The 16,147-nt window shown below is 41.6% G+C and overlaps 1 protein-coding gene across 3 annotated transcripts in view; it reads right to left on the bottom strand.

Annotated features, from left to right (window-relative positions):
- The window catches only part of FREM1 (FRAS1 related extracellular matrix 1), a 116,116-nt gene that overhangs the window by 65,297 nt on the left and 34,672 nt on the right, over positions 1-16,147 (bottom strand). For all 3 annotated transcript variants that reach the window (XM_060237269.1, XM_060237268.1, XM_060237270.1), the window contains exons 6-14: positions 12,877-13,200; positions 11,310-11,418; positions 9,947-10,078; positions 8,840-9,184; positions 7,773-7,915; positions 5,693-5,889; positions 2,562-2,652; positions 1,047-1,214; positions 513-721 (exon numbers count right to left, since the gene is read on the bottom strand). In XM_060237269.1, coding sequence (XP_060093252.1) covers positions 513-721; positions 1,047-1,214; positions 2,562-2,652; positions 5,693-5,889; positions 7,773-7,915; positions 8,840-9,184; positions 9,947-10,078; positions 11,310-11,418; positions 12,877-13,200 — 1,718 coding nt within the window. The remainder of the gene's footprint in view (positions 1-512; positions 722-1,046; positions 1,215-2,561; positions 2,653-5,692; positions 5,890-7,772; positions 7,916-8,839; positions 9,185-9,946; positions 10,079-11,309; positions 11,419-12,876; positions 13,201-16,147) is intronic.

Genomic DNA, 16,147 nt, shown 5'->3' with positions numbered 1-16,147 from the left:
AGTTTCTAGTCCTTTTATTGCAGAGTTGGAAGGGGAAAGGTGCAGCTGCACATTTTCAGGTATAACTCTGCAACAAATGGCTGGAAACTCACTTTTTGAAATAAAAGAAAGCTGGGAACTAACAGAGTATGCCAATAGATTGTTATAACAGTACAGTGATCTAGTAATTCCCCCTCCCCTTTAAAGCCATCAGGTTGAAAGAGGAAATAGTAGCTTTTGTGGAATGAGGGCTGAGTGTGCAGACTGCTGTGTGGATGTTCTGTGCAGTAATGACAGCTACACAGAGTCATCTATAGGTGGAAACAGCTTTACAACTGTACAAAATTAGTATATTAATGTTTTGGATGAACTTTCTCCCTAACATGCTAGTTTTGTATGTACAGCGGGTTTTGTTAATGTGTAAGAGAATTATAATATTTGACATCCTTCTTCAGCTCTTAGCATTGTTGAATCCATTGACTGAAATTCCAAATGCTTCAACAAGAACAAAGGCAGCATTTTTATCCTCTAACCTGACTTTGGACATGTGTACATCTTTCCAAGCCAGCCTGTCCCCTTGAGTCATAGGGATTCCATCCAGCTCAACTGTTCCATGGAGAGGGGGTCTTATCAGAAGGATATGAATGTTTTCCAGTGGTGTGTCCTCATCTGAAACCAAAATGTGGCTTTCCGTAATGATACAGAGACCACCTTCCTCTACTTTCAGATTGCTTGTAAACACCTGAACAGATGAAAACAAGACAGCAGTTCCAGTTTCCTGTCAGAAGTGGTTTTGTCAGAACTTTTACTTTGAAGCAATCCTTTTCTGTTGAATAAACCTCACAGGTGGCAAATACAACTCTCTCTTAGTAATTTCAGGACTGCCTCAATGTAAATATGTATCTCTGAATTACAACATTGTACTTTGATTTTATTAATCAAGATCTGAGACAACAGTAACAATAATTTAAAATGTGGAATAGGTTCCTCCTTTCACTAAAGTTCAACCCTGACTGATGTCTAACCCCTTGTTTTCCCCACTGATGCTGTTAGTATTGTAATCATACCTCTGGAGCTTGATTATCCACTGGGAGAATGGTAATGTTGAATGAGATGCCAGACTGAGTTCCACCATGTTGATTGCTGACAGAAAATATGAACTGAATGTACTGAGGTTCAGAACCAATATCCTGCAAAGGGGGCATATAGCCAACTTTCATGTGGTTCACAGCATGCTGTGGACACAAAGAAAAATAAAATAAATAAATAAATATGAACTAATATATTTTCTAAAGAAATAAACTCATTGTGCCTCATTGTGTAGTTATAAACTTCACTTTCGAATCAAGCACAAGTCAAACTTCTAACAACATATACTCTGATCTATGGGTCTATATATTGGCTCAAAGAAGCAATTTGTCATTACAGAAGGTAAGAGTCCAGAATTTTCACAAAGACTGCAAAAACAAATTTTGAGTTGCTCTTGTGCTGTTTAGTTATTAAAATATTTATATGCTTCTTTTCCCACAACCATGTGACTGAGTGTGATCTCAGTACAATATGGATTGGAGAAAAAGCACCCTTTCTAGTTGACTGAAGACTGTGCCAAAAGAGAGATTTGTTATTGTGTTTTACCTTCTCATGTGGTTTTGGTGTCACCAAAGATATACTCTACCTAAAATTCATTTCTAGCTCTTCACCTGTCCTTGGTGGCGCATCATGTACACTTCCAGGTATGATTTAACATTAGCTGAAGGAGTTGTACGGAACCTTCAAAATAGAGAAAGTCTACCCTTGTGACCAATGGAAATGCAAATGATCTGAAATGGTAGTGTGATGACAATTAAAGCAACTTTCACAAAGTCTTTGGAAGTAGCGCTCTGTCATGAAACTTCTCGGTTGTGCACTATGGTTTACAAAGGCTAAAGAAAGACTGTCCTACAGCCTGCTAGTAAATTCTCAAGACTCCTATTGCTCCTATTCTGCAAAGATGTACATGACTATTAATAGAATCTAGCTATCCCAGAGATTGGAAATGCCCACTCAGCATAACTTAAGTAGCAGGTGGCCACCTAGGACAACAGAAGAGTTAACTTAAGTACTTCATTCTTAGATAGAGCTTTAAGCCCAAAGTTCATTTCAAAAGCTGATGATTGATTCCAGGAACAATATTTCCTGAATAATACAATTACAGGGATTTTTTTTTTTGATGCGTGATTAGCAAACAGTAGAGTGTGTTTTTTAAGCATGTGCAGAACAGCCCATTCTCATTACCACTACCTCATTATATGTATAGAGAAGAGTGAGCCTATTCAGCAAGGGTGAAAGTAAGTCAGCTGGTATGGAGTACTGGTATGGAGTCCTCTACTTGGGACCCACACCCCACAAAGACTAACAATATTGGTACGAAATGTAAGTTATGTTCACCCCTGGTCACAGGATATTTGGCTCTCTGGAAGGTTTCAAACCTGTTGCAACTCTTTCTTAAAAACATGAATAGCTCTTGAAAAAGAGAAATGGGTGATATTTGGGAGCTGTTGAACAGAATGAAATGACAAGCAGGAGGCTACCAAATTACAAACCTGAGTGAATGACCTCAGTGCTGGAGCAGCAGGATCTTTGTTCAGCTTAGGAACACTGTCTATCATAAATAACTTTCCGGCATCAGCGTGGCTGCACAGAATGGTATTGTCATAGTTATATGCAAGTTTATATAACCTTTTAGTAAACAACACATTTAAATTCCCAAACAGATTTCCCTCACAACTAACTGGAAAGAGGAGTTACTTTTTCCCCTGGAAAGAGAGGTTACTTCTTCAGATATCTTTATAAAAGACAATTAAATTCAATATACAAAATACAATTAGGATGTTCTCTGGCTAACTATTGCATGGACCATTGTTTTGTTTAATTTTATCGAATAATCAATTGTATATGAAACCACACAGTAAAAAACAACAACTGTAAAGCCTGGAGTGTAAGTTGTAAGTAGGGTTGCTATCTGGGGGGGTGGGGCTGGAGATCTCCGGCTTTTGCAGCTGATCTTCAGGTGGCAGAGATCAGCTCCCCTGGCGAAAATGGCTACTTTGAAGGGTGGGCTCTGTGGCATTGTACCATGCTGAGGCCCCTCCCCAAACCCTGCCCTCTCCCAGGTCCACCCCAAAGTCTCCAGGTATTTTCCAACACAGACCTGGCAACACCAGCTGTAACTTGGGACACAAACCAGTCACATATATAGTGTTTTGGTTGTCAGACATGCACACACAAGTCTGGTAGGGTACACTGCATATACAAAGAGGTAAGTATGGGACTGTGCAACTAGCTCTATCTACTACCCTACGCACTTGAAGCATACCTTTGGGGGGGGGAGCCATGTTGCAAAGTACACTGCAAAAAAACTATTATGTACAGAATTTGTATATGCACAGAAGTTACAATATGCATAAGGAAGAGAAAGGGCCAACATGTGCGAGCAAGTAGGATTCCCACTCCTTCGTCTGTGTTCATTATATCAGAGAAGAATGTATGAATATTCATCCACTGTTTTTCTCTAAGGCGGATTTGTAGTTCTGTAGCACCTCGTGGTTCCTTCTGTTCCTTTACCCTCTGACTAGCTGCTGCCACTTCTCTCTCTCTCGGCTTGGCTTCGCGAACGAAGATTTAAGAAGGGTGCAATAGTCCACGCCTGCTGCAGGCTCGCTGGTGGCTGACTAGACCAATGCGGGACAGGCAGGTCCGGCCACAGTGGCTGCAGGGAAAAGTCTGATTTAGGGTTGGTGCTGTAGCAGTGCAATTCTTCCTCAATCTCCTTTTGTCCTCAAGACCAGCTATGCGTGCGTTCTCAAAGGAAGAGACAGCCTGGTGGATGGTGTGTCTCCATGCTTTGCGATCTGAGGCTAGGTCAGACCACTGGTGATGGTTGATGCGACAGGTGCCAAGGGATTTCTTCAAGGAGTCCTTGTACCTCTTCTTTGGTGCCCCTCTATTTCGATGGCCGGTGGAGAGTTCGCCATACAGGGCAATCTTGGGAAGGCGGTGGTTTTCCATCCTAGAAATATGCCCTGCCCAGCGCAGCTGCGTCTTCAGCAGCAGTGCCTCGATACTGGTAACCTCCGCCCGCTTGAGGACTTCAGTGTTGGTCACAAAGTCACTCCAGTGGATGTTGAGGATGGTGCGAAGGCAGCGCTGATGAAAGCGCTCGAGGAGTCGCAGGTGATGACGGTATAAAACCCATGATTCGGAGCCGTAGATGAGGGTTGTCATCACAACCGCTTTGTAAACATTGATCTTTGTGCCTTTTTTCAGATGCTTGTTGCTCCACACTCTTTTGTGCAGTCGGCCAAAGGCACGGTTTGCCTTTGCCAGCCTGTTGTCAATCTCCTTGTCGATCTTGGCATCTGAGGAGATGATGCACCCCAGGTAGCTGAACTGCTGGACTGTCTTCAGAACTGATTCACCCACAGTGATGCAGGGAGGCTGATAATCTTCCTGGGGTGCAGGCTGGTGGAGAACTTCTGTCTTCTTCAGACTAACTTCTAGGCCGAATAGCTTGGCAGCCTCTGCAAAGCAGGACGTCATATGCTGCAGAGCTGATACCGAGTGGGAGACGAGTGCAGCATCATCAGCAAACAGTAGCTACAGCTCACCATATTAGCCTATGTACATGGACTATTTTAACGACAGTAATCCACAGACAGCAGAGCTGACAGTGGCAACAGTCAATATGTAGGCAATAAACAGCCAAGAAACAGAGCTCCTCCAGCTTCTCAAAAGACTCTACAATTCCTCAACTGAGGAATCTCAAAATAATTATTATTCTCAGTCATATTCTTTCTGTGCAACATGAAAATGCACTCCTTCACAGGTGGACAGGCCTTTTTAACTCACAGAGAAAGTTCCTGGTGGGTCACTGGCAACTAAAAGCAAGGGAAGTCAAGGCCCATTAGCTCTGCAGCTCAGTTCATTCAGCTGATAGCAGTGCAGGAGGAGGCAACAGGTGAGCTGACCAGATCTAAGCTGAGTGGCTCTTGCAGCATGAGCTTTTAGGGCCACAGGAACCACTCAGCCTGGCTTGCTTAGGGTTGCCAGGTCCAATTCAAGAAATATCTGGGGACTTTGGGGGTGGAGCCAGGTGCAAGGTTGTGACAAGCATAACTGAACTCCAAGGGGAGTTCTGCCCATCACATTTAAAGGGACTGCACACCTTTTAAATGCCTTCTCTGTACTGGAAATAATGAAGGATGGGGCAGCTTCTTTTGGGGCTCATAGAATTGGACCCCCTGGTCCAATCTTTTTGAATCTTGGATTTGGGGAGAGGCACTGGATGCTATGCTGGAAATTTGGTGCCTATACCTCAAAAAGCATCCCCCCAGAGCCCCACATACCCGCTGATTTAGGGGGAGGTATTTGTGAGTTTCCTGCAATGTGCAGGGGGTTGGACTAGATGACCCTGGAGGTCCCTTCCAACTCTATGATTCTATGACTGATTCTCCATTATCCTCTATTGGAATCGGTCTTCATAGGGAATAATGGAGTGCCCAGCAGACATTTCCCTCCCCCCCCCTGCTTTCTGATGACTCTGAAGCGGGGGGAGGGCCTCCAAACCGGGGGATCCCCTGCCCCCACCTGAGGATTTGCAACCCTAGGCTTGCCCCTGGGCCCTTTAAACATTCTCCTCTCCTCTTTTAAAATGTGTAAATTGCTGCAGACTCACTGATGGCTGGACAAGAAGAATGGGGGCAAAGTTATGGTGTAAACAAGTTCCTGTTCTTGTACTTCCATGTCAATATAGTTAAGATGCTTCTTTGTTAGACGAGCGATCTCCGTTTCCTTGACAGAAAGATGGCGGCTCACTCCTGAAGCTTCTTTTGGAAGCTGATCGTCCACAGGGATTATGTGCACTACTACCACCTCAAGTGAGGATTTAGAAAAAAAAAATCATATAATGAATCAATGCTCAGAAATACTGCAGTTAAAAATCTATTGTGCTTAGGCCTGAAGCAGGTGTGATGATGCCACTCTTTTTGGGTGGGGTGGGGGAAACAGCCTAAAACAGATTTTAAAACCTATCAGAAACACCCTTATAGTTATATATTCTTTTAGAAAAGATATTTTAGAGCTTACACACTATTTGGGAATTGTTCATGACTTAGGGTTGTCAAGTCCAATTCAAGGAATATCTGGGGACTCTGGGGGTGGAGCCAGGAGCAAGGCCGTGACAAGCATAATTGAACTCCAAAGGGAGTTCTGGATGTCACATTTAAAGGGACCGCATTCCTTTAAAATGCCTTTCCTCCATTGAAAATAATGAAGGATATGGGCACCTTGTTTTGGGGCTCATAGAATTGGATCTCCTGGTTCAATCAATCCTTTTGAAACTTGGAGGGTATTTTGGGGAGAGGCAATGAAAGATCTGGTGCCTCTACTTCAAAAAGCAGCCCCCCCCCCCAAGCCCCAGATACCCACAGATGAATTCTTCATTATACCCTATGGGAATCAGTCTCCATAGGGAATAATGGAGTGCCAAGCAGACATTTCCCCCCCTCTCCTCACTTTCTGATGACCTGAAGCAGGGGGTGGGCCTCCAAACCGGAGAATCCCCTGCCCCCACCTGGGGATTGGCAGCCCTATTATGACTGGAATATTTTTTCATGATCAAACATTGTATAAAAAGATTACACACAAACAAACCAATTTTCTGAAATAGGTCAAAAAGCAAGAAGCCCAAAGCATATTTCACATTCAGAGACATTGACCGATTCCCTACTAGTCTTGTCCTGGTCTTGTGCTTCTCTTCTCCACAGTGCTTCCATCTGATTTCACATAAGCTGCTACAGGGCTGCATCTTGCCCCACCTCTTTCCCACAGCAATCAGAAACCAGTTTCCAGAGGATCTTGCTTGCCATGGGAAAGAGGTGGGGAGAGTAGTAGCCCTGCAGCAGCTTGTGTGAAATCAGATGGACGCCCCATGGAGAAGAGGAATGTGATACTGGGACAAGGCTAGTGGGGAATCGGCCATTATCACTGAATCCAAGAGTCAGGAATCAACACCAGGGGAAGGCCTTGGCCTCTAGGCCCTGTTATTGGTCTTCCAGTGGAACTTGTTGGCCACAGCGTGAGACAGGATGCTATAGATGGACCACTGATCTGATCCAGCAGAGCTCTTTGTATGTTCTTAAATTTTTATATCTTGATAGTTTTCATATATAACCCAAATTAACTCAAGTGATTTGCTTTACTTCTCTTAAACATTGATTTAAAGGTTAGAAACTATGTGCACATATTCAAAATATAATTATTTCTTCTGTACATCATAACTGTTTCTGGTTAGACTATTTTCTTGTTTCAGTTTCTCTGATACTCTGCCCCAGATTATTGCCTATGATACAGACATTCTTATCGCCATACCATATCTTTATGTATACCTCCCCCCACTTTTTTTAAAAGCCTATTTAGCTGCTGGATTTTGAGTTTTTTTCCTTTGTTGAACTTTTTCTGTTTTTTAAAGAAACAAATCATCTCTTAAAAAAATACACATATCAATTCGAATATGGGACAAATCCTTCTAGAAAGAGAAAATTCCTGTGAATTTAGATTCTGTTCTGTTTTGCTAGTGGTAGCGCCTTTTTCTGACACAAAGAGCTTCACTTTGATGGGGGACATGTGTTCTGTTGACAGAAGGCTTCCTGTATTTGAGGAAAACTCCACTAGATAGAAGAACAGAAACTTCAGATTAAACCTATTGTGTTTTGCCACTACCCTATGGCATTACAAGAAGTCCTATGATGACATACCTGAATTTCTGAAAAATTGGGAGGATCATGGCTATCACACAGAACCAATTCAATTGAATCTTCAAATACTTCTCCTCCTAAATGACGGTAATAGATTATCCCATTAAACAGATCCTTCTGAAGGAATTTAGTGACTGGGTAACCTGTTGAATCATAAAAAGAAGAAAGTACATCTCTGTCCTGTTATAATTGAAGATAACAATTCACTTACCATTTTCAGGAAATCAACAATGTCAACTAGGTTTGCCAGCCTCCAGGTGAGGCCTGGGGATCTCCTGCTTTTACAACTGATCTTCAGCTGGCAGAGAAAAAAATGTCTGCTTTGAAGAGTTGAGTCTATGGCATTGTACCATGCTGAGGCCCCTTCCACCACAAACCCCACCCTCCCAGCTCCACCCCCAAAATCTCAAGGTATTTTCCAACACAGACCTAGCAACCCTAATGTCAACAGAGTTATTAGAGATCTTTAACTGAAACCTTCAATAAGGGAGATGGGTATTCTATATGCTTATCTTGCAGTTCTGCCTTTAGATCTCCATCTTTAATATTGTAAAGTTGTTCCTGAAGTTTAACTCCATGAGTTGAAGTAACCTAACTCATGGAGTTAATCTTCAGGAACAACTTGAAGATTTATTCATGTGGTTCTGCAGAGCATAAGGTTGCTTCTCTTCACACAAGTAACTAAATGTGCAGATCAGCAATTAAACCATTTGTCTTCTTGGTGAAAGCCATACCACCAGTGCAATTTTGGAATCAAGCCTTGTTTGCGGATTGTAGAGTTTATATGACTAAATCTTAAACTGGCATAACTTGAAGTGTCTGTAAATGTTGGGAATCCACTACACTGGATAGAATGTCAGAACATATTTGATAATAAAAACTGCTGTTGTCCAGAATGTTCTATTTTGAGGGTCATTCCTTGTCATTCTGGACAACACAAAATCTCAGTGTTAGCACAAAATGGGAATAACTCTAAAAAAATGACATGCCAACACAATAAACAAATATAACTCAAAATATTATAACAAACAAATAATCCTCCTCCGCTAGAGGATATGTAACATTACCAATAAGGTCTGGTCCAGGTTTCTTCATGATTTCTCCTGCCTGTGATGTTTTGGTGATGTTAAAGAGTATATAGTCATCACTGGAATCCATATCAGTAGCTAGTAGCATTGAGCTTTGAATCAGGATTGTTTGACTTTCATATACTTCTATTTCAGTGTTGCTGATGAGAAATGGGGGACTGTCATCTTTAGGCAAGATGTTGATTGGAAACCTATGGCGACTGCTGTGTCGGCTATCAAAGATTCGAAACACAATACAGTCCTTTGTGGAATCACTATCATCATGGTGGTAACGAACAACTCCAGCCTTGAGGTCTGAGACTGTGAATATGAATCCTTTTCCTCCTGTTAGATGAAACAAGAGATGTAATTCATAACTGATATACATTGTAAGCAAATTGCTACCACTTTATAATAGATGAAGGATGAAGATTAGGGACTCACATCAGGGCAAGTGTAAAAGTGAATCAGGCTCAGAATCACTTATAGTAGAAGGCTAGATAGTAACATCTACATCAGGGGTGGGGAGTTCCCGTATGAGGCCGAACCGAGCCATGTGGCAGCCTCCCTGGGGCCTGGCTGGCCAGCGAGAATCATGGGGTCCAGCCACACTGTGCAGCAGCCTCCCCAGGGCCAGGCAGGGATCACAGGGCCCAGATGTACTGTGCAGCAGCCTCCCTGGGGCCTGGCTGGCTGGCCAGAATTGCTGCAGGGCCTGGAAAAGTTACTGTTACAGTTCACGTGATTATCTCAGATGGTGTGGCCTAATATGCAAATGAGTGTGTGACCTAATATGCTAATATTAGGGGATGTGGTCTAATATGCTACTGAGTTCCTGCTATGCATGGACCTATGCATTTACCTAGGGTGGCAGGCCAGGGGTATGTGTGTGCCAGATTAGGCTCTCCCCACATGACTTCAAATAGAAAAACAATTATTTGCATTAATTTTGCCAGCCTGAATCATTCTCTCTTGGCAGAGCACTATTTTTTAAGTTGATAATTTTTTATGGCCCACGAATGATGTTATAAATATCCATATGGCCCTTGGCAGAAAAAAGGTTCTCCACCCCTGATCTACATAAAGACATTAACGAGATCATGATACCTCTTAGTGTGAGTTGTCCATGCTGTAAACCATCAACGACAACTAACTGAACACCATTTATGTCATCATTGTCCACAATCTGAAATTGTTTCCAAGTTATTGGTCGAGATTGCCCTTCCAGAAGATCAAGACCTATGAAACAAAGTGGAATGCTTCAAGAGGGGAGGCTAATCCAGACAACCAAAGCGAGCCCATTTTATCCATTTAAGTCTTTACAGGTAATTCTTCAGAATAAAATAGTAATCATTTCAAGGAAAGTGCACTGCAGATAATAGCATTCAGTTCTCATTTCCTCAACGACATTCTCCTTCAGTTCACCAAATGAGTCCTTTTGTGCAGATCATTCAGATCTTGGTCCAATATCTAAAACTATGCATACTCAAGGAACTACAGTTCTTTAATATAGGGAATTTAATACAGTTAAACCTAGAGGGACAAACCCAGAGGTGATTTGCACAGCCACCTTTTTTACTGCAAAAGCTGAATTGTGACCCATCACCCCACCCTGAGTTTTGAGAAACAGTTATCCTAGATCAGCTACTATGGACATAACTTTCACCAGATAAAAAACAGTACCCATTGATGGTAACATCTTTAATTATTAGATGGTGTGCTCCATTGGTGCAAAGACCTGTATCTTCTTCATCAAGAAGCCTATTTCCTTCTATATGCTTGAGAATGATAAAGCACCACCAGAGGGCACCACCCATATGTACTTTTCCATCAATGCTGGGAAGTTGGAAGCATGGGTAGTGGAATGCTTGCAAGCAAATGGGCAAAGGAAGGGCATGTGGACAGATTGTAGGAAGGCACATGGGGGGGGGGGTGGTCAGTGACAGTGGAGCCCCACCAGAATCTCTTGGGCTCTGGCAGCTGCCCATTTCAAGGTATGCTGCCACCTCCTTTTTGCACCTTTATATTTTATTGGTTAGTTTATAATAACCTCATAGGCACTTTATAGTTGAAAAGAATAGAAGCCACACTTCTGGAGAAAAATGTCCTTGTTGCATTTTATTTCTGAAGCTGCATCCTATCCATTAAAGAGGTGGGGGTTTTTTTTGTTTTGCTGTCAGGTAACAGATGACTTACAGCAACCCCGTACAGTTTACAAAGTAAGAGCTGTTCAGAGGTGGTTTGTCATTGTCTGCCTCTGCATTATGACTCTAGTATTCCTTGATATATGCTTTGATAATTGATATATTCTGGTTGAGTTTAAGACCTTTGATCATGGAAGTTAATAAAGGAAAATGGGATAGTCTCGCATCCAAATCCAAACAGGGTGACCCTGCTTAGCTTCCAAGATCTGACAAGCTCAGGGTAGCCTAAGCTTTAAAGAGGTATCCAGCATGCAATGAATTCTCACCTGTATTCCATGAAACCCGAGGAGCATTTGTATGAGTTGTTCTAATGGAGATATAAACAGTAATTGGTGAGCTCTTTTCAAAGTGGAAATCATGGACTTCAAACACCACCTGTTGCACAAAAATGGAAATACTATTTACCAAGGTTGAGATATGACTACTGGGATGCCTACTATAGAGCAGTAACTAACTACAAGACCAGAAAGGCCTTAGAGGATTTTGATAATATTATTTTATATACAAGCTGAGGAAGTTTGGTGTGTTAATAATTTGGAACTGGAATGTTTAAAAGATCCTGTGATTTTTCCATGGTTTTTCATTTCTCTCTTTTAAAATATGCTGTTTTCTTGGTAGTTAATGAGTATAGCTCTAGATATTTTTCACATGTAAGCCATGTATTAAAATTTCCACAAGAGGGAGCACTAATTATACTTATGTAGACATGCTGAAGAGAGAAACAGTTTATTTCGCCAATTTATGCAAATATGAAAGGAATTAAGCCAGTCTGAAAAGTAGCAGTAAACTCTGGTAGGTGGCAGGGATGTGAAAAACAGGTTTTGCAATATGTGGAAAAGAGTAAAGAAAGAAAGGCAAGGGAACTAGACAGATTTTTATGTATAATTTCTTTTCAGCTGCAGCATTACAAATTCTACTCAATCCTGCTAGAAAGGGTCTCCCAGTTTACCTGAATCCACAGACCTCCATTTCCAATCCGTTAAATCTGTGAATAGCACTGTTTTTCATCCTTTTGATGAGAACTGATAACCCTTCTCCTAAGGGCCAGAGTAGACGTAACAGTATTCTCGTGGCAGCCACAAGGATGCCCATTCCCATTTTAAAGTGACATTAAAATGTTGTGAGGGTTCTAATCTTCATGGTGCCAACAGTGTAGTGCTTTTGTGCCCCTCCCCCCTCCCTTTCCAAGTGCCAAAGCAGTCATGGGGGCAGGCATGAGCACCACACTTTAAAATGGTGACAGCAGAATTATGGCAGTCACAAGGATGCTGTGAAGTCTAGTTTGGCCTTAAGAAGCATCAAAACAATCTTACCTGTAATTTCTAATTTTATTGCAACAAGCCTAAGTTCCCTCATCTTCTGATTTTCTCTCAGCTTTCAAACTTAACATGCCAAAAGACTCTGCTGAAACATATTGCTAGCAAAGATGGTGCAAACTGATCAAAAGTGTTCCAGCAACTACAGGCTATCTGTAGAAAACAAATTGCTTCTGGATACTACTGTAAGCTCAAACATCCAGGAGGAATATTTTTCTCACACACCCAAAAATATGTCTGGAGGAGAAATTATAGCCTTGTGCATATATGAAATGAGTATATTGAGGGAGATTCACCTGACCTTCTGAACAAGTACTATTTGCTGTTTTAAATAAACTGTTGTCTGCATCAGGATCGAGATCACATGTAGAAAGTCCACATATATGAATTCTGTTCAAAAGTTGGGATGAATATGGAGAGGGGAGACAACTTGCTGCAGACAACCTGCACAGGGTTTATGAAGCTTTCAAATGCAAAGGCAGAGACAAGGCAACATCATCAGCCCTATTTCAATTACCTCATAATTTTTCCTTTCTGTATGGCTGTTATTTGGAGGCTGATAGGCTATAAGCATATCATTGAGGCTGTTCCATGTGAAGGATGAGACAGGCTTTGTGTGGTCTTGCAGATGAGTGATGAAGCCTTCTTGGGGTGGCTTGGTAATATTGAACACCAGAAGAGATTTGGGTGTTTCACTGTCTTCAGCATCTAATATGACTGTAGACAAAGGGCTCAGAATGAACTGGTCTACTTCCAGGATGAATGTAGCCATGAAGGCAGCTTGGGGAGCCTGGTTAGAAATCGCTCCTTTGATCCGAACTGGAAGCCAAGCATGTTCAGACTACAGAAGAAGAAACAACAAATTAACAACAATTTAACATGTGACAAAAGTGAATGCCTACCTATGGTTGATAGCATAAATGCCTGCTTTAATCTGAAGCAAATCCCACTGAATATCTAGAGTGCTTTCTCCCAGGTAAGATTACATACTATGATTAGAAGGCTATTTTTGATAAAAGTTTCCCTCATGAATAGTCTTTTCAAATAATTCCTTTGTACAAAATGTACCTGGAAAAATACTGCCTTACAACTGGACACTTACAAAGATTTTTTTTCAAGGAAGTTACATGATGAGGACAACGTTCAAGCCTAGAGTCCTCATGTATAAGTTATCAGCCAGAATTGTATCTTTTAACTTGCCAGATGTTCAATAATTCTCCTGTGTTTTTTTTCCCCTGTTTGCCTTAATAGATCACATGTTGGGCAGACTGCAAAAGATTTTTAGCATCTTCTGCTCATATCAGTCTGGAAAAATCCACATTGTGAATGGTGTTTCTCTCCATGTACCCTTCAGGAGAATCATTTCAAGAAAAGCCCTGCTAAAGAAAATGTTAAAATAGCTAAGGCCAGAACTTGTTTTATTGCTATGAACAATTTGCTATATCATAACACCAATTTGTTTGAAATTATGCATGTTCCCTGATTTAGGAATATAAACCTTGTTTGAACTTCTGGCTGGCTGCTTGCCTGCTTTTGTGTACAAGCTTGCTACAGATGGTTGTCATGTTTAACTAAGTGCTTGATGTTAAAGCATTAAAATGTACATTGCCTTCTTTGAAACTAATAGAAGTATCAAACTAGAAGTATACCTGAAACTACTCTCCTTTTTCCGGGCTCTTATACTTAAAGATGTCTGGAGATGTATGGTTGCCATCTCCTCATTGGCTTCTCCCTCACTGCTCTGAGTAATTTTTAGACTGAAGGACTGACTCTTCCATATTATCTAGCCCATCAATTAAAGTCTAACTGTTTTCGCACACAGCGTACCATGGGGTCACATTCCTGTTCTCTCCGCAGTGTCCGTCGGATTTCCCATTATCTGCGCTGAAGTTACAAGAAGTGCCGCGGCTTTTGCGTAGCAAACATAAACCGCTAAAACTCAGTTTATGTTTGCTGCGCAAAAGCCGCAGCACTTCCTGTAACTCTGGTGCAGATAATGGGAAATTCGACAGACGCTGCAGAGAGAACAGGAACGTGACCGCGCGGTAAGCTGTGTGCGAAAACGGTCTCTGTCTCACAAGCCCTGCTCTCTGTGCCTTTGTCTTTGTGAGGCAAGTGGCAACCACAGACAGGGCTTTCAGTACTGGCACCTTGCTTATGGAATGCCCTTCCCCTTGAAGCCTGCCTGGTGCCTTCACTGTTTTCTTTTAGGTGCCAGGCCAAAACAGGCCCAAAAGCCATTCACCCAGCTTTTTAATTAGGGGGTGACACCTTTTTTGTCTGGAAACTGTTATTTTAAAGTTATGTGATTTGTTTTCACTTTTGATGTTCTGCTTTTATTATTCTTATTTTGTAAGCTGCCTTAGGCAGGTTCCTGAAGATATATATATATATATTCTGGAGATATATATATTCTGTCTACATGTTCAGTGGAATCATATGCATGTAGAAAAAGCTCAGCAGGAACTCATTAGCATATTAGGCCACAAACCCCGGCATCAAGATTATTTCACACAGGACTTTTTTGTCGAAAAAGCCCCACATGAACTCATCTGCATATTAGGCCACACCCCTTGGCATCAAGCCAGCCGGAACTGCGTTCCTGCTAAAAAAAAAAAGGTCCTGATCATATGGTTCCAAACTGTGTCAGTGATGCCCACACCAATAAAGGGAATGATACTAGAATTTGGCATAGGAGAAGATGTAGCTGCTACTGGGAGTAAGGTAGGAGCAAACAAAAAGGATGTTTCTATGACACCCAGAGATTTTCCATTCAGATTTGTCAGTATTCAGTGGAGACAATTCTCCTCCCTCCATAACTTGAATTATCTCTAAACTTCTGAGTATACATTGGTGCAATATTTAAATGAAAGTTCATAATCACAAGAGATCTAGCTGATTGGGCAGAAGTGAGAAAAGTATACTCATGTGTGACATCTAAAAAGAATGATGTCAACCCTTAATACGGAGCACAATTGAGTCACCCAATATACTAGCTAAAGTTAATATTGAGTTATGAATTTAAGACAGCTATTAAATGGTGATATAGTCAAACATAAAGGTTATGACCTTTAAAGCCTGCCTATCTACGGGACCGCCTTTCTCTGCATGTTCTCCAGAGAGCACTGCATTCAGGGACACAAAATCTATTGTCCATCCCTGGACCAAAGGAAGCCAGGCTATGCTCCACACAGGCTAGGGCTTTTTCGGTGGTGGCACCAGAAATGTGGAATGCCCTCCTGGAGGCCATAAGGGCCCTGCGGGATCTTTCACAATTCCTCAGGGCCTGTAAGACTGAACTGTTTTGACAGACCTTCAACACCTGAATCAGGGAGAGAATCACCACCTCTCACCACTGAGAAGCTATGAATATCATGGGATCATTAACAGAAAAAGAAAGATCCTGCCATATCAAGTGTATAGTATCACAAAATGTTTTAAATGTATTTTATTGGTTTTAAATTGCTTTATATAATTGATTGTTAGCCACACTGAGTCCACTTGTAGAGAGGGCAGGATATAAATTTAAAGTAATAAATGAATAAACATTTTGATCTCTTAGGGGTTTTTTTGTTAAAACTTTTGTATGTTGCCTTTCTACCCAACCTAGAATTCCCACTAAAATGTCACTGTGGAAACTGGTAAGAATACATGCTGTGGGAGTCAATTATCTGAATCTAAATCCTTTGTGCAGCCCATTTTATCTAAACTCAGGAAAGACATCGGGGGGGGGGGGGGTTGGGGGGTGAAAATCAAGAGACTGTATGCGGATCTTGGGTTATATGCAA

The sequence above is a fragment of the Heteronotia binoei genome, chromosome 4, assembly GCF_032191835.1.
Source record: "Heteronotia binoei isolate CCM8104 ecotype False Entrance Well chromosome 4, APGP_CSIRO_Hbin_v1, whole genome shotgun sequence".
Lineage (NCBI taxonomy): Eukaryota > Metazoa > Chordata > Lepidosauria > Squamata > Gekkonidae > Heteronotia > Heteronotia binoei.
Note: the sequence above shows the minus strand (reverse complement) of the source record. Positions and strands in the feature narration are given on the sequence as shown.